Below are 20,000 nucleotides of genomic sequence, written 5' to 3' on the forward strand. Positions count from 1 at the left end.
CTGACAGGGGACTTCATTGTGTGTGCGCGTGTGTGTGTGTGTGCACGCGCGTGTATGTATGTATGTATGTATGTATGCATGTATCTGTGTGTTTGTGTGTGTGTGTGTGTGTGTGTGTGCACGCGCGCATACATGCGTGTGTGTGTTTGTGCGTGTGTGTGTTTGTGTGTGTGTAGGAGGTACAGTCAGGGGTGAACCCAGGCCTGTGTGCGGCCCTGGTGAAGTGTCTGTTCTTGCTGGTGTCTGTGCCGGCCAGGAGGGGGAGCCTGAGAGGAGAGGAGAGCTTCCAGGAGCTGCTCGTACAGGTGACTACCTCTTCCTGGACAGCTGACTAGTCCACACAGCCAATCAGATCCTTCATAGAATGTCTGTAGTACTCTACGGTACTGTAGTAACACCAAATCACTCTCTGTCTCTCTCTCTCTCTCTCTCTCGTTCTCTCTCTTGCCCTCTCTCTGTCTCTCTTTCTCTGTCTGTTTCTCTTTCTCCCTTTCTCCCTGTCTCTCTCTCTTCTTTCCCCCTCTCATCTTGCTTCCCCTGTCCTCCGCTTTCTATCTCTTTCTGTTGCTTTCTTTATCTCTTCATGTTGCTCTCTCTCTCTCTCTCTCTCTCTCTCTCTCTCTCTCTCTCCCTCTCTCTCTCTCTCTCTCTCCCAGGTCCTGTTACAGCTGTGTCGGCAGCAGGCCAGTGTAGAGGAGATGGTGGACACGGCCGAGCTGCAGTGCCTCATCATCTCGCTCACGTCCCTGTGGGACCAGAGCAGCGCCCCCTGGAGGAGCCGGGCCTCACGCGTCCTCAGGGCCATCTCTTCTGCGCGCACACACAATACTGTCCCCAACCTGCAGGGTGAGTTAGACACACACACACACACACACACACACACACACACACACACACACACATAATACTGTGAGTGAGACACACACACACACACACACACACACAAACACACACACACACACACACACACACACACACACACACACATAATACTGTGAGTGAGACACACACACACACACACACACACACAAACACACACACACACACACACACACACACTGTGGGGTGTGACCAGAGCACATGATGACATGACATCTCGGGGCAAAAACAGGTTCAGGTTCACATGATGTGCTGTCCAATTAGATCTCGTTATCCAATCAGATGTCCCAGCACAAGCAGGACTGTTAGAGCCGGTCATTAGGGTCAGCTGTTTGGGTTTGATTTGTTGATAATAATGATGATGATGATGATGACGATGACGATGAGGGTTACAGAGAGTAACTGTAACAGAGCTGTGGTGTGATACACAATATATCGTAGGATGACAGAATCAGATATGGGTCTGACACGGGTTTGATGTACAGCATGTATGGATGCTTGTGTGAGGTTCCCTCAACTTTTTTCAAGAGGCATGGAAATTGTTTCAGTGCTCAAAAGTTGGTTCAAGTTAGCCGCCTAACTTATCGCCCCCTCCATCTCTTCCGTCTCTCTCGTCTGTCTCACCCCTTCCCTCCCTCAACCTCCCCATTCATCCCTCTCCCTCTCTACCCAACACTCAACCCCCACCCTCCCCCTCCTCTCCTCAGCTAAGGACTGTGTGCGTATCTGTGCCCAGAACCTCCTGGCGATCAGCTACCAGGCGCCGGGCCCGGTCCTGGCCGAGGTGGCGGTCACCGCGTTCTGCTTCGTCCGCGACTCCTACCCACTCAGCCCTGCCCTGTTCTCCGACTTCGAGGCCAACGAGGGATACGGCGTCCTGCAAGCCATCATGACACGGTGAGCTAGACACTGTAACCGAGGGCAACGTGGAGTAGCTGGTGAAACTCGCTCTCTCAAAGGAGCGCCAACTGTGGGCGCAGCTGTCAGGTGGTCTCCCAGGTGGTCTCCCAAGGTCTCCCAGGTGGTCTCTAAAGGTCTCCCAGGTGGTCTCCCAAGGTCTCCCAGGTGGTCTCCCAAGGTCTCCCAGGTGGGTTCCCAAGCGGGAGACCCAGGTTCAAATTCCACCAATGCCGAAACAGATGGGTTACATTGGTGCCGTGACCCGGATGTCCTGTGGTGTGGAGTGCTTTGGAGGGGGGAGTGTAACCGAGTGAAACGTGGAGTAGCTGGTGAAAGCGCATAACAGGACAAATAAAGAGGTTTTAGGATTTATTAAAAAGCACGAGGAAGAGTATCTATTCCGAGTCTCGTTTCTGTGAAAGCGAGACTCGGAATAGAGTCTTTCCAGGGATCATGATTTAATAACGTTTGGGCAGCCAGCTGTGCTCAGGGCACCGCAACGCTCCCCAGCTCAGCACTAGTACACTGCTGTCTCTGTCTTCCTATTACCGCTCTCCTCCACCCTGCTGTCTCTACCTCCATTTTCTCTTACATACTCTGTTGTTCTTTGTCCATTTTTCTCTCCTTTTCCCTGAGACATTGTCCAGTCTTTTGTCCCGTAAAGTTGTATTCTGCTCCCTCCAACTGCCCTCCTCTAGACCTGGGTCAAATACTGCATGCAAAGTCAGTCAAAGTCAATTTAATTTATATAGCACATATTCATAGAAACAAATGTAGCACAAAGTGCTTTACAGAATAAGAAAAGATAAATAAAAACATAGTTTATTAGTAAATGGTACAAAAAATGAAGCCTGACACAAATGATAAAAGAGAATAGAAAATAAGAAACAGTAAAAAAAAAAAAAAAAAGAGAGAATAAAAACATTTAAAATTGAGAAGATTTAATTATAACACAGGTAAAGCTACATGATGAAAGCGAGATTAAAAAGGTATGTCTTAAGATCTTGCTTAAAAGTTCCCACAGTTTCAGCCACTCTTAGGTTTTCTGGGAAGGTATTCCCGAGGCTGGGGGCGTAACAGCTGAAGGCTGCCTCTCCATGTCTCTTGATCCTGGCTCCAGGAACCGTTAAAAGCTCAGAACCAGATGGACCTCAGGGACCTACTTGGTGTTTATCGTAAATGCGAATACGATGAAATGCTTGGAGTGCACTTGATTTAGATTCTGGTGTAATTATAATTCTGGTCTAATAATAATAAACTTTATTACAGGCTCGTAGCCCACATAGTAAAGACAGTACATTACATATAAATATATAAAAAATAATTAGACACACACTTCTACAATTAGAAGCACATAACAGGCACAAAGGCTAAAAGAGGCACTCATGCCAGTGTTCCCGGATGGTAGACAAGTACCTGACAGAGCTACGGCCAGGATCTGTCATCAGTTCAATTATGTCATTCCGAGAGCGGTCAAGTCTGCACATAAATGTGAAGGTCAGGTTCCTCAACAGGGCCATGAAGGTGGTAAGTCCAAGGTTACAAAAAAGCTCACTGGCTCTGGTACTCCTGGGTTTCTTCAGCAGAATCCTAAGGCAGTCATTGTAAGCTACCTGCAGCTTGCGCAAGCTCTCCTCTGCTAAGTATAGCAATGGAATAGTATAGCAGGGAACTCCTAAATATCTGAGATGAGTTGAATCAAGCACACCTTACTGTACACACACGGTACAGGGCTTATACACACAATCTGGGGTGTGTGTATACTGTAAGCCCTGTACCGTGTGTGAGCAGGTTCTGGTGTGCTCCCTAACCCTAACCCCTGATGGAGAGTGTGTGGGATGTCCGTGCGTTGCAGGTGCGAGGAGGGCGTGTGTCCGGAGCAGTTCGGGCCGGTGGAGGACCTGCTGTCCCTGCTGGGCTCGCTGTGTCTGTTCGGGAAGGCAGAGCTGAAGGTGGCGCTGTGCGTCAGCAACCCCCAGCCCCCCGGCTTCAAGTTCGACCCCTCCCTCACCAAAGGTATGGCTCCGGTTAAACCCCCGTCTGGATGTCCTGACCGGTCTGAGGAGGGCCAGTAATGTCAGGATGACCCGGACTGTGAGCGTCTCCACGACACACTCCTCCTCCACCCACTCCCAACCAACAGGGAGAAGGAGGGAGAACACCCTCCCACTGCACCGCTCCCCTACCGCGCACACACACACACACACACACACGTGCACACATACACACACACACACACACACACACACACACACATGGTGCTACTGTTGACCTATGCTTCCCAAAAGGATGATGGGCTAGGGGTTAGATCCCTTCTCCCCCACCCCTCCCACACAAACCCTCACCACACCTCGCCACTGCGACCTTTACCCCCTGACCTCTGACCTCCTTACCCTTCTTTGCACCTCTGATCCCTTCCTGACAAATAAGCAGCACCCCCCCACAACCCTAACCCTAACCCACTACCTTCTACACACACACGCACGCACACACACACACACACACACACACACACACACACACACACACACACACACACACACACACACACACACTCTTTAGGTTAAGTGGCGGCTGAGATGATTATGTCTGGGATGATGAAGTGGGGGCCGCTACCCTAACTATGTTAAGACGCCCCGCACTCATTCACCAGGAGCCTACAGCAAGGAGTCATCTATCAAACACACACACACACACACACACGCATACGCACACATACACACCCACCCACACACACGCACACGCAGACACACACACACACGCACACACACACACTCACAGTCTCACACGCACCTTCATACAACACTAGTAGTTTCATACAGAAGTTGCCCATATACAGCAAAGTACACACACCATGCACACAGACAAGGACGCGCACACACACACACACACACACACACACACACACACACACACACACACACACACACACACACACACACACTCACCTCGCTCACACACACTTTCATCCGACACTAGCAGTTGCATACGGAAGTTGTCCATTTACAGCAAAGTACAAACACACAAGCACGCACGCACACACACACACACACACACACACACACACACACACACACACACACACACACACACACACACACACACACACACACACACACACAGATACATCATCTATCACCTCCAGGAGCAGCTCGTGCCAGCAGAGAGGTCTGGGTGTGTTTTAGGCTGATCTTATTGGTCTCTGATGTGATTTTGATCAAGGCTGAAAATGAATCCCATTACCAAGCGCTTATATATTTGCTTGTCCCCCACACCTGCCTGTTTGGGCTTCCACATCTAACACTCTCCCTGCATATTCTGACAGTGTTGGCTTCCAAAATTTATCAGGGCGAACCATGATTCTTTTTCTCCTGTCTTAATGTGCGCTGGATTATTTGTTTTCAATCAATCTATGTATGTGTAACTGGATTCAGGGGCAGATTATCCATTGACGGTTGTTTATGATTTAATGGTTCCACTTTCATCCCTCTATGGTATTGACTGTTTGACCTTGGGAAAATGATATACAGTATGATAAATGCTCTTTCTTAAGCTACAGTGGAACACACCTAGCTTTAATTCCACCTAATGAGAATGGTGATTTGTGATGTTATCATGTTACGTTACAGTATGTTATCATGTTAGGTTACAGTATGTTCTGATTTGCATGACAGCACGGCAGTTACTCTTGATCTTCCTCTGAAAGTCAAACCTCACTGTAAATAAAGTTTCAGTTATCAATTAAGAGTTTCAGTTAGCGAGTTGACCACCACTCCTTTCCTCTCCTCCTCCTCTCTTCCTCCCTCCTCCTCTCCTCTTCTCCTCCTCCTCCTTCCTCCTTCCTCCTTTCCTCCTCACCTCTTTCTCTCCTCCTCTTCTCTTCTCCTCCTCCTCCTTCCTCCTTTCCTCCTCTCCTCCTGCCTCCTCTCCTCTTCTTCTCCTCCCCTCCTCCTTCTTCTCCTCCTCTCTTCCTCCCTCCACCTCTCCTCCTCTCCTCCTCCTTCCTCCTTTCCTTCTCTCCTCTTCTTCTCCTCTCCTCCTCCTTCTCCTCCCTCCTCTCCTCCTTACCTCCTCTCGTCCTCACCTCCTCATCCTCCTCTCTTCCTCCTCTCCTCCTTTCCTCCTCTCCTCCCTCCTCCTTGCCTCCTCATCCTCCTCTCTTCCTCCTCTCCTCTTCTCCTCCTCTCCTCCTCCCCTCGTCTCCTCATCCTCCTCTCCTCCCGTGTCTCCAGGCCTGGTTGTGAAGAACCTGTCAGCGTTCCGTCTCCTCCAGAGCTCCTTCCTGCGTTCGGAGGACGTCCTGCTGTGTGCTCAGATCCTGCGCACCGTCCGCGCCGTGTGGGAGTGGGACTGCGGCAACTTCTTCCTGCTGGAGTGGAGCGTCCAATCACTGGCCCAGCTCGCCACCTGCGTTTGGCGCAAGCCCGCCCCCGTGCACAAACTGTTCTTCTCCATGCTGGAGATGGTGTGTACCGTTGTACACACACACACACACACACACACACACACACACACACACACACACACACACACACACACACACACAGTCTGAGCCACTTGATCGAATGACAGACAGTTATGTGTGACTCCTGGTCTCAATTATTGCATAATGTCTGTGGAATCTGCATCCACTCTGCTTGACACATTAGTTTCCCCTACAGGTAGTGTTCCAGCTCAACTACATCCCCCACGAGACCTTGCGTGTGGTGCAGGACGTTCTGAAGCAGGGCTGGGCAGGGGGCGTTGCAGGAGGTGTGGCGGGGGTGGAGTTTGGGGTGGCGGCTCTTGGCTGCTTCCACAGGTGAGTAAATACCTGTAGTAGGTACAGGTCATGCACAGACGTCATTATCATTATCTGTTAAGCCAATACAATTATTTGTATCTGTAACTATATTCGGATAGAAAACAGAAGTAGGTGTGATTTATACTGGAAGTTGGGTTAAATCATATTTTCCAACTTAATATTCATTGCCAATGCAATTTTTGAGCCTTCAAAGCATTAAATTGATTTAATATTGACATATAACTAAATCTGAAATATATTTCCACATACTCATGCTTTACTGCAATCCTGTAGAGATATTAACAGTTAACCGTTTAACAAATAACCAGATAATAATTCTAACCCATCGAACGTATTAAAAGGTCAATTTTTGAATTAACGTACAAAGCCCATCAACTGTAGCCTTATCCCCGGACGTTCGAATCCGACCACTAAAAGTTTGTTGATTCTAAATAGAAGTTCTCAGTAGAGTGTAACGAGTTGACAATTCTATTATCAGGCTACATCAAGTGGGATGTGGGGGAAAACAACTCTCAAATCCAACAGTTGAGGGCGGTGTGCTACCATTTCAGATGCTAGCTGACTAGCAACATTCGCTTTCAGAGTCAGATGACAACATGGAGCGAGCAAAACAGAGTTTGGACATGAATGAAGTGTGCTGCAAAATGTGCAGTGCTGTCTTAAAACTTACAAACAGCAGTACTACGACAATGCAGGCAGCAGTGTGTGTGCGTGTGTGTGTGTGTGTGTGTGTGTGTGTGTCCTGACTGTCTCCTCTCCCCCCAGGCTGGTAGTCCACAGTGCTCTGCTGTCCGAGGTCCTAAGTGACAGGGGTCTGCTGGAGCTGCTCCTGGTTGAACTGCGACGCCGAGCCAAGATCCTCCGCAAGGCCGGGACCACCGCCCTGACACACACAGGTAACTACCACACCCTCTCCTAACCTTAACCTGAACCTTAACCTGACCACCGCCCTGACACACACAGGTAGCTACCACACCCTCTCCTAACCTTAACCTGAACCTTAACCTGACCACCGCCCTGACACACACAGGTAACTACCACACCCTCTCCTAACCTTAACCTGAACCTTAACCTGACCACCGCCCTGACACACACAGGTAACTACCACACCCTCTCCTAACCTTAACCTGAACCTTAACCTGACCACCACCCTGACACACACAGGTAACTACCACACCCTCTCCTAACCTTAACCTGAACCTTAACCTGACCACCGCGCTGACACACACAGGTAACTACCACACCCTCTCCTAACCTTAACCTGAACCTTAACCTGACCACCACCCTGACACACACAGGTAACTACCACACCCTCTCCTAACCTTAACCTGAACCTTAACCTGACCACCGCCCTGACACACACAGGTAACTACCACACCCTCTCCTAACCTTAACCTGAACCTTAACCTGACCACCACCCTGACACACACAGGTAACTACCACACCCTCTCCTAACCTTAACCTGAACCTTAACCTGACCACCACCCTGACACACACAGGTAACTACCACACCCTCTCCTAACCTAAACCTGAACCTTAACCTGACCACCCCCCTGACACACACAGGTAACTACCACACCCTCTCCTAACCTTAACCTGAACCTTAACCTGACCACCGCCCTGACACACACAGGTAACTACCACACCCTCTCCTAACCTTAACCTGAACCTTAACCTGACCACCGCCCAGACACACACAGGTAACTACCACACCCTCTCCTAACCTTAACCTAACCACCCCCCTGACATGCACAGGTAATTACAATCAATCGGTTTGGGCCTTTTTATTTCGGATTGAGGCGTTTATATGGAGCATTTTTATTCGGTTTGGGCTTTTAAACCTATTATAATCAGATTATTAGGCTCCATGTAAATGTGCCTACTCACAGTTAACTAACCACCACACTCTCTCCTAACCTTAAAAGTGTAGTAGACGGTTTATTTCCTGTTAGACTTTTTGAAAGATTTTGAAAAATGCAACCAACAATGCAGCTGCCCCTCCCTTCAGGCCTCCCTTCAAAGCCACTCCTCCAAACTGGGAGAAAACAAATGACACTCACTAGGCAGGTAGGTAGGCTGACAGGCAGGTACACCGTCCAATCATTTGAAGTTGGCAACTCAAAATGATTGGACGCACTCATTACAGTCCTGCGACTTCCACAGATTCGATTTCTCCCCCACAGGTTTAATTCATTTTTGTGTCAGAGCTCTATATTTATTGATTGCTGTCGGAGGGTCATGAGAATTAGATAAAATATAACTAAAAGGGCTTCTGAGCCAAACCGTATACCGCACCTTTAACCTAAACCTGAACCTTCAACTTAACTTCAGCCCGTCTCTGCATATCATCAGCCTTTCAGTTGACAGTTCATTGATAGTGTCAGTGTTCAGAACAAGGTTTGTGCTATGGTTCATATTGTCCTCTGGTTCTGACCCGTGACCTGTGACCTCTCCCTCCCTCTCCCAGGTGTACAGGAGCAGGCAGGAGTGGAGGACAGGGAGAGAGCTCTCACCACCAGCATGCTCAGGGTGGTGTCCGCCCTCACACTCCGCTCCGTCAGAAACACAGGTGTGCACTTGCGCACACACACACGCACACGCACACACACACACACACACACGCACACACACACGCACACGCACCTCTTCCCGACCTCATACACTTTTACATTTACCTTGAAGATACTCTTTGATATACAGTAGTATTGTGTTTGTCTGTGTGTGTGTGTGTGTGTGTGTGTGCGCATCCCAGTGTCTGTGCGGGACCTGGGCATGGTTCCCTACATCAAGATCTTCCTGGACGAGCAGCCGTACAGAGGCCCTGCCCTCAGCGTCCTAGAGCAGCTGTCTGAGATCAACCCAGAGGAGTTCATGAGCACGGCCATAGGGGCGCTGTGCTCCGCCACTCAGCAGGAGCTGGGCCTCAAACACGACCTGCTGCAGGTATGCCCCACTAACCCAAAGGTTATAATACAAATCACCATTTCCCCATAATTTCCGATCCATTCAACTTTGAATTGCCTATTTTCAGTTGGTAGAGCGGGTCGTTCAATGATCGAAGGGTCAGTGGTTCGAATCCCAGCTCCAACTGTCCACATGTCGAAGTGTCCTTGAGCAAGACACCTAACCCCAAATTGCTCCCAATGAGCATGTTAGCACCTTGCATGGCAGCTGCCGCCATTGGTGTATGAATGTGTGTGTGAAGGGGTGAATGAGAGGCCATTGTACAGCGCTTTGAGTGCCGCTAAGGTGGAAAAGCGCTATATAAGTGCAGTCCATTTACCATTTACCATTTACCATTTCACTGTTGGCTTTTCTTTTGGCCACCTTTGAACATGCCATTTTAGCTACACTATAAATAACTGAGGCTAAAACTAACGTCAGGCTAGCTACTAGCTAGTTAACTGCAAACAAAACTAATGTTCGCTGCGCTCTCAACTCTCCATCTGTGCTGTTAAGTCGCATGACCCCAGTGTTGCCCGACCGGATTGACAATTTCCCAACCGCCCAATGTCATCAAAGGTATCCCAGTAGGCCCACATGGGTGGAAAACCTTCCAATGTGGCGACACCGCCAACGCCAACCCCTCGAAGCAGAGGACATTCAAAGTGCTGCTTGCAGTGGAGAAACAGAAGAATTCTGACACGTTGCGTCGCGGCGATGTCTCAGAAATAATACTATGAAAAGTATAATTTGCTCAGAGTCCGGAGACAGTTGGAGTTCGGTCCGGATCTGGACCAGAGTCTTGACTTTGGGGATGGATGTCATATACAGTACATACAGTATAGAAAGGAATACAGTGCTGATTTTTAGAGTGCTGTTTTTAACTGTCAAATGTATTCTATAATGACGTTACTCTAAGTGATATAGAAACCTTCTAAACACACCAGGCTCTCAACTGAACTACCAATGTGTGTGTTTAAAAAAAAACAAAAAAAAACATCTAATTACAAATTGTAATGCACTGAAACCATAATGGCCTAGTGAATTTATTATCATAGTCTCCGGGACCCTTGATTGCATTAAGCACAAATGCAGATTGATTTGCTAATACCGGTTTAGCCGTTAACTCCAGCAGGATTGGGTTACCTGGGAAACCCCGCGCTGCGGTGCTCTGAAGATTAGGACCACTATCACATCAATGGGTGTGCTGCTGATCTGATTACACCTAAATGAGTTACACTCTCACCGGACTCCGCCTCTGTTATGGAGACGGAGCCTCTAGTGTGAAGAGGGCTAAGAGAGTCAAATGTAAGCGAGTGTGTGCGCGCACGCGTGTGTGTGTGCGTGCGTACGTACAGTATATACTTCTGCACGTTAACTCGATTAAGCAGGTGGCAATCAGATCGACCGCGACCCGTGTCGGCGCGTGCCGAGCTCCGTTGCGATTGCTCCGGTTGGCGTTAATCACATTTCTCCCTGTGTTCTGAGACACACATTACCCGGCTGATGTATTAGCTCACCTAATAGAATAAAACTAATTTCATTTAGCTCAGCTTTCAAAAATGGTTACCGGAAATGATTTATGGTTTATTTATATATTTATGTTGCATCTACGTTCGGTCGCGTCAGGACCAGCTTGTTTTAATTGACTGGGAGGAGCCCTTTAAGAGGCAGGCAGGCAGGCACATCATCAGAGAAAACAGTCATGCGTTACATTGCTTCGGAAAATGTCCCTGGCATTGTGTCAGCACTCTTTCCAGTTTGTGTGTGTGTGTGTGTGTGTGTGTGTGTCCCTGCTGTCCCAGACTCCTCTCTCCTTTCTCTCTCCAGTCAGTGCTGAAGGTGCTGGAAAACCCCAACAGCTGGGGCGCGTTCAGGCAAGCGGGGGGCTTCACCGGCCTCCTCTCCCTGGTGGTGGACATGGAGGGGGCCCTGGCCGACCCTCCCCAGGGGGCGTGGGGGTCCCTGGGCCGGCAGGGCGTCCTGGACCTCCTCCTCCTCACCCTCCACACCCTGGCGCTGGCCGTGCACGCGCACCCGGTCAGCGCCCACCGCTTCCAGGCCGAGGGCCTCTACGAGCGTCTGGCCGAGGCCCTGCTCCAGCTGGGCTGCTTCCGGGGCCCGGGCGAGTGGGCCGGGGACGGGGACTCGAGTCCGGGGCCGGGGGAGCCAGAGGACGGCTGCTCCCAGGGAAGGAGCTTCCAGCAGTTTGTGGAGCTGGCCGAGGCCCCCGGCCCCGCCCCCATCCTTGGCCCCGCCGATCCCCCGATGCCCCCGCCGCTGCAGGCCTGCGTCAGGCTCCTCGCCTACCTGGACCAGTTTGCCACCGGGACCTACGCCGACCCGCACCTGGCGGCAGGGCTGAGCGGGGAGGGGTTGGGGGAGGAGGCGGGGGCGGGAGGGAGGGGGGAGGGGGAGAGGATGGGAGGAGGGGGGGTCCCAGCGGGAGAGGGGGTGGCTGATCATCAGAGCGTAGAGGAGGACCCTCAGGGGAAGACCAAGAACGCAGCCCACAGCGTCTCGACTGGCACAGAGTCCAGCTACAGGTAGGTCTATTTGCGTGCGTGCTGTTCCGGTATTCTGATTGGTCTGTCTGACTGTGCTCTGATCGGCGAGGAAGGGTCAGGGGAGGGAGGGATCGAGGTCAAGGAGGATGACGGCTGCGCTGCTGATGCCCGTGTGTGTTCCGCCGTGTTCAGGTTCACCTGTGACCAGACCATCCTGCACCCCGGAGCAGTGCGAGTCATCATGACCCTGCTGCCCTCAGTGTTCAGTCCGGAGGACCCACAGGTAGTTTTGGTCAGGCAGCCATAATGGACTCCTACTGTACAGTGGCTCCACCCTACCCAGGGGTCCGCTCAGTTCATCTCAACTGCCAAGTTGCGAATTTCAACTGAACGTCTTACACTCCCCTTTCTGTCTGTCTGTCTGTCTGTCTGTCTGTCTGTCTGTCTGTCTGTCTGTCTGTCTGTCTGTCTGTCTGTCTGTCTGTCTCTCCCTCTCACTCTCTCTGTACATATATATATATCTGTCTTTCTCTCTCTCTGTCTCTCTCTCCATCTCTGATTTTCTCCTTTTCTCTCTCCTCCTCTGTCTTTTTCTGTCTGTCTCTCTCTCCCCCTCTCTCTGTCTCTCTCTCTCTCTCTCTCTCTCTCTGTCTGTTTGCTTCCTCCTCCTCCTCCCTTTCTCATTCTGCCTCGCTCCTCACCCCCCCAGCTGTCTCTGGAGGTCCAGTTCTCTGTAGCCCACCACGTCCAGGCCATGGTGAAGTCGGAGCGGAACCGACAGATCATGTGTGCGGGCGGGCTGGTGTCCACGCTGCTGACCCACTGCAGGGCCATGCTGCTCCGGACCGACCACCCACTGCACCTGGCCGTCACACGCATCCTGGAGAAGCTGTCCTCGCACGCCATCACACACTCGGAGCTCAGGTCACACACACACACACACACACACACACACACACACACACACACACACACACACACATGAGTAGTATACTTGAGTCACCTCATGATTCACATTCAGATGATTTGACCGTCGAAACTCTCTGCTCATGATTCACATTCATACGATTTGAACAGGGAAACTCTCTGTTCATGATTCACATTCAGACGATTTGAACAGGGAAACTCTCTGTTCATGATTCACTCTCATATGATTTGAACAGGGAAACTCCCGCCTCAAGATTCACCCTCAGGTGATTCACTCTCAGCCTCACATGATTTGAATGGGAATACTCTTCTGCTCACTTGTTGTCCTCCAGGCGTTTCCTTCGTCTGGGGGAGCCTCTCATGTGCTCAGCTGACAAGATGGCCGCCGTCAGACCTGCCTCGGGGACTCTACAGTGTGCCTCCTCAGTCTCAAATGGTACAAGGACACCATTTCTCTTCTTAGTCAGTTCATCTCAGGGACAAACTCTCTTCTCGTTGATTTGGATTAGATGATAATCATGGACATTGAGTGCATCCAAATTCTTAGGCTGTGAACTGAGTAAACTGTTTATTGAGTTGTGTTATTGTGTTAATTTTGTGGACGAAAACTATGACGAAAATTATTCATCAATGCCCATTATTTACAGTAGTTATCGTCACGAGATAATAATTAAATAAAAACTAATTTATGATGATAAAAACTATGACGAAATCTATTGATCATTTTGTCAAAACTAGACAAAAATGTTAGGGAGGGACGATTTGGGAAAAAGATCCAATCAGAATGTTGAGATTTCTGTGCAAGTCGGCTCAACTTGAACACAGGCAAGGAAAGCGCATAGAAATGTAATTCAGTAGCTTTGTCAGTCTAATAGATGTTTCCTCCAGGGGTGTATGAGTTTGGACATTCTAAAGAAATGGTTAAAAAATGCACTACACTTTTACATTACATTACATTACATTACATTACATTACATTACAGTACAAGTGACTAAGAGCATAATCTAGTGCTGAAGGCAAAGTGCAAGAATAGCAATCTACAGTACAGTGCAATACAATACAATACAATACAATAAGTGCTTAGGAGGGAGGATTGTTGTGTTTTAACTACACCCATTCGATTCTATATGATTTAGTCAACTAAAATCTTAATGCTATTTAGTCAACTAAAACTAATACAATTCAGATGACTCAAATATGACTAAAACAAAATTTACACTGTTATTGAATTTGAATTCTATTTTTCCTTATGTGGCGTCTCTCTCTTTTGAGATGTCATATAATCATTGTATTAGAGAATGTCATGTTGAATCTGTTGAGTTCTAGGTCCTTTTCCTGAGGTGAATTCTAGGTCATTATTGTGGTACTGTGTCCCCCCTAACCCCCCCCCCCCCCAGACCCAGTACCAGACAGCCGCTCCCCAGACAGAGTGGAGACAGAAGGGTCCACCACAGGCAAGACAGTGAAGCGTTCCTTTAGCCTGCTTAGCTCCACCCCTCCCAACGCCCCCCTCCCCCTGCACCAGATCATCAGCCTGGTCTCCATGACGTCCCCGCGCAGCTTCAGGCCCCACAGAGTCTCCGCCTCCCCCCCCTTCGCTGAGTTTGACATGAGTGAGAGTGGCTACGGGTGAGTTCTGGACGTTGGATCGGTTGGGTGGTAATTGTTTGTGAAGGGATACTAGAGTAGCATTGTTATAGTTGAATCCATAGTTTCAGATTTTACTGGGAGTGTTTACAACTATCATACCTGTGTGTGTGTGTGTGTGTGTGTGTGTGTGTGTGTGTGTGGGCGCGCGTGCGTGTGTGTCTATGTGCGTGTGTGTTGCAGCTGTCTGTTCCTGCCCTCTGTGGCTACAGTTAAAGGAGTGAACGCTGAATCCATCTCCGTAGGAGGAACAGGAGGAGGTAGGACAGGAATGATGGAGTAATAATGTATAAATAATAATGATGATGATGATGATGATGATGATAATACATCATACAAAGCTGAGTGCATGCGCATTATCAGGCAGTACTGATACTGTATGTACAAAGAGAAGAGAAAGGGACCCAGAACTGACCCTTGAGGGACCCCACAGGTAATGTCAACAGTATCGGAAACACTGTTTCACAGAGTGTCCCAGGACAACAGAGAAAGGTTTACCAGCTAGATAAAGTTTAAACCTCTCTAATACAAGTCCCAAGCGACCAACAAGGTTTTGTAAATTATGTATTAGAATTAGGGCTGTCAATGTCAATGCATTAACGCTCGCGATTAATCTGGAGACTTTAACGCGTTAAAAATAATTAACGCAAATGAATTTATTATCATATTGCCCAAATTGACCCCAACTTCCTTCCGCAATTCCAAAAGCGAGTGTTTAGCGAAGCAAGCTACGTAAAAAAACAAAAACCCCAACTCTGATTCCTCTAACAAGCCTGGCTCCAGCCCCTGAATCTGAATGTCAGGCTAGTAATTTGTCATGCTTTTCTTTATTCTAACACCACAGATGTAGTATCTATTTCACCCCCCACCCCCACCCCCAAAAAAGAAAATAAATAAATACTAGTATTTTAAACTTGTGATTCATAATGATTAATCACAGCGTATTATTCTAAACTCTATTACATTTTTTAGGCGATTGACAGCCCTGATTAGAATACCGTGACCTACTGTCTCAGAAGAAGCACTCACATCTGTAGTTTGAACGAAAACCTGATTGAAACGGAAATTGATAAATCTCCTCTAAAGCTTGTATAAATGGGAGAGGCTGTTTATTTCTCTCTTTGAGTAGCCATGCCATCCATCCTCTTCATTCCCTCTCTTCCCCCCTCCCAGACTGTCGAGGGTTCCCCCCTATGGCGGGCCTGTCGTATTCCTGCTGGTTCCTGATCAGCAGGTTCAGTTCTGCCTGTGATTCCCACCCGATCCGGCTGCTCTCCGTAGTCCGCCACATGTCCAGGGCGGAGCACCAGTACGTCTGTCTGTCCATCTCCATCTCCGCCTGCGACGGCTGCCTGGTCATCTCCACCGAGGAGGAGCCCTTCACCTTCCTGGGTGGGACCGAGAACAACAATTGGTTGATTGGTTGATTGATTTTTATTAATACTGTAGATCTTTGAATTGATTTGATTGGCCAGTGACGGAATTGGATCTGGACTACTTATTTTCTGTTACGTTTTACGTCACCTGTAGTTGAAATATGACTAACTTGATTGATTGACTGACTGATTGATTGATTGATTGATTGATCAGATATGATGGAGCCGGTGGCCCACACCCCTGGCCCTCTGCCAGTCTCTGTGAGGTTCAAGTGCTCCAGTCAGCTGCTTCCTGGCCAGTGGCACCACTTGACTGTTGTCATGGCGAAGGACATCAAGAAGAGCTGCTGGGTCTCCGCCCACCTCAACGGGAAGACGGTGGGAAGAGCCAAGGTAGGGGAGGGGACAGTGGGAACAACCAAGGTGGGAGGGGCAGCCAAGGTACGGGCCGAGGAGAGGATGTGTGGGGGGGGGGAGAGGGTACAGGGATGAAGAGATAAAAGAGAAACCGGGGGGGCTGTAGCTCAGAAGGTAGAGCGGGTCATCCAATGATCGCAGGGTCGGCGGTTCGAATCCCGGCTCCTCCTGATGACATGTCGAAGTGTCCTTGGGCAAGACACTGAACCCCAAATTGCTCCCAATGAGCAGGTTAGCATCTTGCATGGCAGCTGCCGCCATTGTTGTGTGAATGTGTGTGTGAACGGGTGAATGAGGCCTTCATTGTAAAGCGCTTTGGATAAAAGCGCTATATAAGTGCAGTCCAGTTACCAGTCCATTTACCAAACCCTAACCCCAACCCTAAACCTCACCCCAACATAACCCTAAACGGCCCTCTGCGCTTATGGGAACTAGCCTTTACCTTCCCCCAGGTGAGCGTTCACCGCGTCTCTTTTTCCTGTCAGATGCGCTACATCCAGCCATTTCCCGGCCAGTACGTTTCCATGGATCCCACGGCGGTGATAGACGTGTGTGCGATCATCGGCACGCCGTCGCTGTGGAAGGAGCACGCAGCGTTGGTGTGGCGTGTCGGCCCCGCCTATCTGTTTGAGGAGGTCCTGAGCCCCAAGGCCGTGGAGCTCCTCTACACTCAGGGGACTGCCTACCTGGGGAACTACCTGGCCCTGCGCACCACAGGTGTGTGTGTGTGTGTGTGTATGTGTGTGTATGTGCCTCTTTTGTCAGTGGTGACAAACTCTATGAGCAGCTGTTGCAGTAGTGTAGCTGTATAGGTTATACTCTCCCCTGTCTCTCCATGTACAGTAGGCCCAGATCCAGACTGACCACGCCCCCTCTGTCTCTCCATGTAGGCCCAGATCCAGACTGACCACGCCCCCTCTGTCTCTCCATGTAGGACCACCCCCCTCTGTCTCTCCATGTAGGCCCAGATCCAGACTGACCACCCCCCTCTGTCTCTCAGATCCAGACTGACCACGCCCCCTCTGTCTCTCCATGTAGGCCCAGATCCAGACACTGACCACGCCCCCTCTGTCTCTCCATGTAGGCCCAGATCCAGACTGACCACGCCCCCTCTGTCTCTCCATGTAGGCCCAGATCCAGACTGACCACCCCCCTCTGTCTCTCCATGTAGGCCCAGATCCAGACACTGACCACGCCCCCTCTGTCTCTCCATGTAGGCCCAGATCCAGACACTGACCACGCCCCCTCTGTCTCTCCATGTAGGCCCAGATCCAGACACTGACCACCCCCCTCACAGGCTGGTCCCTGAGGAGAGGATCTCGTTCAGCATCAACCCCGCCATAGCAATGGTAACCACGGTAATGCAGATCAGAGACGATTACAACGAGGTGGACTGCCGACTCATCGCCAAGGAGGTACAGAGGACCGAGAGACGGACTCAGGGCTGGCCTTGCTAACGCCTGTCTGTTTAGATTATTTACAGATTTGATTCTATTTTTCTGCTTGTATCTTAATTGTGATATTATTGTGTCTCACTCTGGGCTATATACTGTAGATAAAGTTTGAAGTTAAAGATTGATTAATTGATTGGTTGATTAGTTGATCGATCGATTGTATTAAATGAATGGGTAATGTGCTTCCGTAGCCTGTGCCAACCTGTGTGTGTGTGCGTGTCTATGTGTGTGTGCGTGTCTGTGTGTGTGTGTGTTCTCCCAGATGGGGATCGCCTCCAGGGACAACTCCACCCCTGTGTTCCTGGCAAGAAACATCAGCCAGCACCTGACTGGCACCGCCCGCACCATAGGAGCTGCCCTCGTCGGCCATTTTGGTAATGATGACACAGCATGACACAAGATCCATTGTACAATGTTTGTGACGTTTGTTTTAGTGGCCGGACCAGACCTACCCCCTAGGGAACACGATAATAGAAGTGCTCCACTGACGGAGCCGTCTATCACTATCTTCCAGGCGTGCGGACGTTCGTCCCCAGCGGCGCCGCCAACGGTTTCCTGTACCTGGGCGGGCCGGCGGTGATCCTGAGCCTGGTTGCCATGGCGCCAGACGATAGGTCTCTGTATGCGGCAGTGAAGGTCCTGATGTCGGTGCTGGAGTCCAGTCCCACCATGCTGCAGGAGATGAAACGCATCAACGGCTACAAGGTAGAGTCCGAGACGTCTAGAATGGATTGTAGTGTGCCACCCCGTGATCACATCTAGCATGAACTGAGTTATTCTTATTCAAATACCCATCTGTTGACAAATATGTGTAGGATGAATGGATGAATGGATGAATGTACCTGAGCTCATCCCCCCCTACTCTCCTCATCCCCCCCTACTCTCCTATCTTCTCTCTTCTCTCTCTCTCTCTACCGCTCTGTCTACCTATCTCTCACTAGCTTCTGGCGTTCCTGTTGAAGATGAAGCGTTCTCTGGTCAGCAGCAGAGTGTTCCAGCTGGTTCTGTCTCTGTCCGGCTCCGTGGAGCTGGGTTCCGGGCCCGCCAATCTGCAGAACAAGCCGGCATTCCAGGCTCTGCTCTGCGACCTGGAGGTGAACAAATTCTCGCGCTTCCTCTGTGAACTGTGACCTTTCACGTGACACGCTGCTGACAATGTCATCCTTCTCGTCTCTTCTTCAGGTGTGGCAGAACACTTCAGATAACCTGGACTTGTCCATCCTGAATCACTTTGCTGAGATCCTGAAGTCATCCGGGTATGCTAAGCCTTCAGAACCTGTACTATACTACAGGTTGTCACATTGGACATGTTAAGTAACTGAACGTTTCAGCTTCGCTCAGAGCTAAGAACGCACTTAACGCTCATAGCGTTGCTGAGCACTTTCTGACTGAGTTCAGTCAGCTACACGGGAGAAATGGATCCAGCGTGTCCTGTGTCTTCAGCGATCCGTCGCTGCGGTGCTGTTTCCACCAGCAACAGCAGAGGGCAGCATCACCTCATCCTCGTCTTCAACACGACGCACATTAGCCATATGTTCTGACCATATCCTCTCCAGCCAGTGCGTCCTCAACCAAAACATTTAAAAAATCGCTATACTGTCTTTCCCGTCACCATTTTCAGAGCTAAACGGCAGTTGCTCAGCGCTCAGATAGAGCAGAACGTTAAGTGGTTTAAAAATTCGCTCAGCGCTCAGTTACTCAACGCACCCACTATCCCCCCACCCCCCACACACACCAAATCCCCCCACTTCTCAAACCAAACCTACTGTCAAGACCCAGGGGATGTGTAAATGGTAAATTAAATGGTAAATGGACTGCACTTATATAGCGCTTTTCCACCTTAGCGGCACTCAAAGCGCTTTACAATGGCCTCTCATTCGACCATTCACACACACATTCACACACCAATGGCGGTAGCTGCCATGCAAGGTGCTAACCTGCTCATTGGGAGCAATTTGGGGTTAGGTGTCTTGCTCAAGGACACGGAGCTGGGATTCGAACCACTGACCCTTCGATCATTAAACGACCCACTCTACCAACTGAGCTACAGCCGCCCGTGTAACATGCTATTGATCCCAGTGTTCTATGACATCATCCAGAAGGGCACGTGAAGTCTCTCAGAGTCCTGCTCTTATGAAACCGGTTA

The 20,000-nt window shown here is 49.8% G+C and overlaps 1 protein-coding gene across 1 annotated transcript in view; it reads left to right on the forward strand.

The window, feature by feature from the left end:
* Positions 1-20,000, forward strand: part of wdfy4 (WDFY family member 4) — a gene marked incomplete at its 5' end in the record, with an annotated part of 64,762 nt that overhangs the window by 4,404 nt on the left and 40,358 nt on the right. Inside the window, 24 exons of the mRNA XM_084458762.1 lie at positions 177-305; positions 657-846; positions 1,587-1,776; positions 3,635-3,795; positions 6,012-6,244; positions 6,441-6,580; positions 7,349-7,479; positions 9,051-9,152; positions 9,336-9,526; positions 11,357-11,881; positions 11,996-12,072; positions 12,226-12,316; positions 12,743-12,957; positions 13,257-13,396; positions 14,358-14,589; positions 14,791-14,867; positions 15,781-15,999; positions 16,198-16,376; positions 16,886-17,117; positions 17,664-17,815; positions 18,117-18,228; positions 18,369-18,559; positions 18,796-18,948; positions 19,037-19,110. Of these exons, the coding sequence (XP_084314888.1) occupies positions 177-305; positions 657-846; positions 1,587-1,776; positions 3,635-3,795; positions 6,012-6,244; positions 6,441-6,580; positions 7,349-7,479; positions 9,051-9,152; positions 9,336-9,526; positions 11,357-11,881; positions 11,996-12,072; positions 12,226-12,316; positions 12,743-12,957; positions 13,257-13,396; positions 14,358-14,589; positions 14,791-14,867; positions 15,781-15,999; positions 16,198-16,376; positions 16,886-17,117; positions 17,664-17,815; positions 18,117-18,228; positions 18,369-18,559; positions 18,796-18,948; positions 19,037-19,110 (4,136 nt within the window). The remainder of the gene's footprint in view (positions 1-176; positions 306-656; positions 847-1,586; positions 1,777-3,634; positions 3,796-6,011; positions 6,245-6,440; positions 6,581-7,348; positions 7,480-9,050; positions 9,153-9,335; positions 9,527-11,356; positions 11,882-11,995; positions 12,073-12,225; positions 12,317-12,742; positions 12,958-13,256; positions 13,397-14,357; positions 14,590-14,790; positions 14,868-15,780; positions 16,000-16,197; positions 16,377-16,885; positions 17,118-17,663; positions 17,816-18,116; positions 18,229-18,368; positions 18,560-18,795; positions 18,949-19,036; positions 19,111-20,000) is intronic.

Source organism: Borostomias antarcticus (assembly GCF_949987555.1).
Source record: "Borostomias antarcticus genome assembly, chromosome: 25".
In the NCBI taxonomy this organism is placed as follows: Eukaryota; Metazoa; Chordata; class Actinopteri; order Stomiiformes; family Stomiidae; genus Borostomias; species Borostomias antarcticus.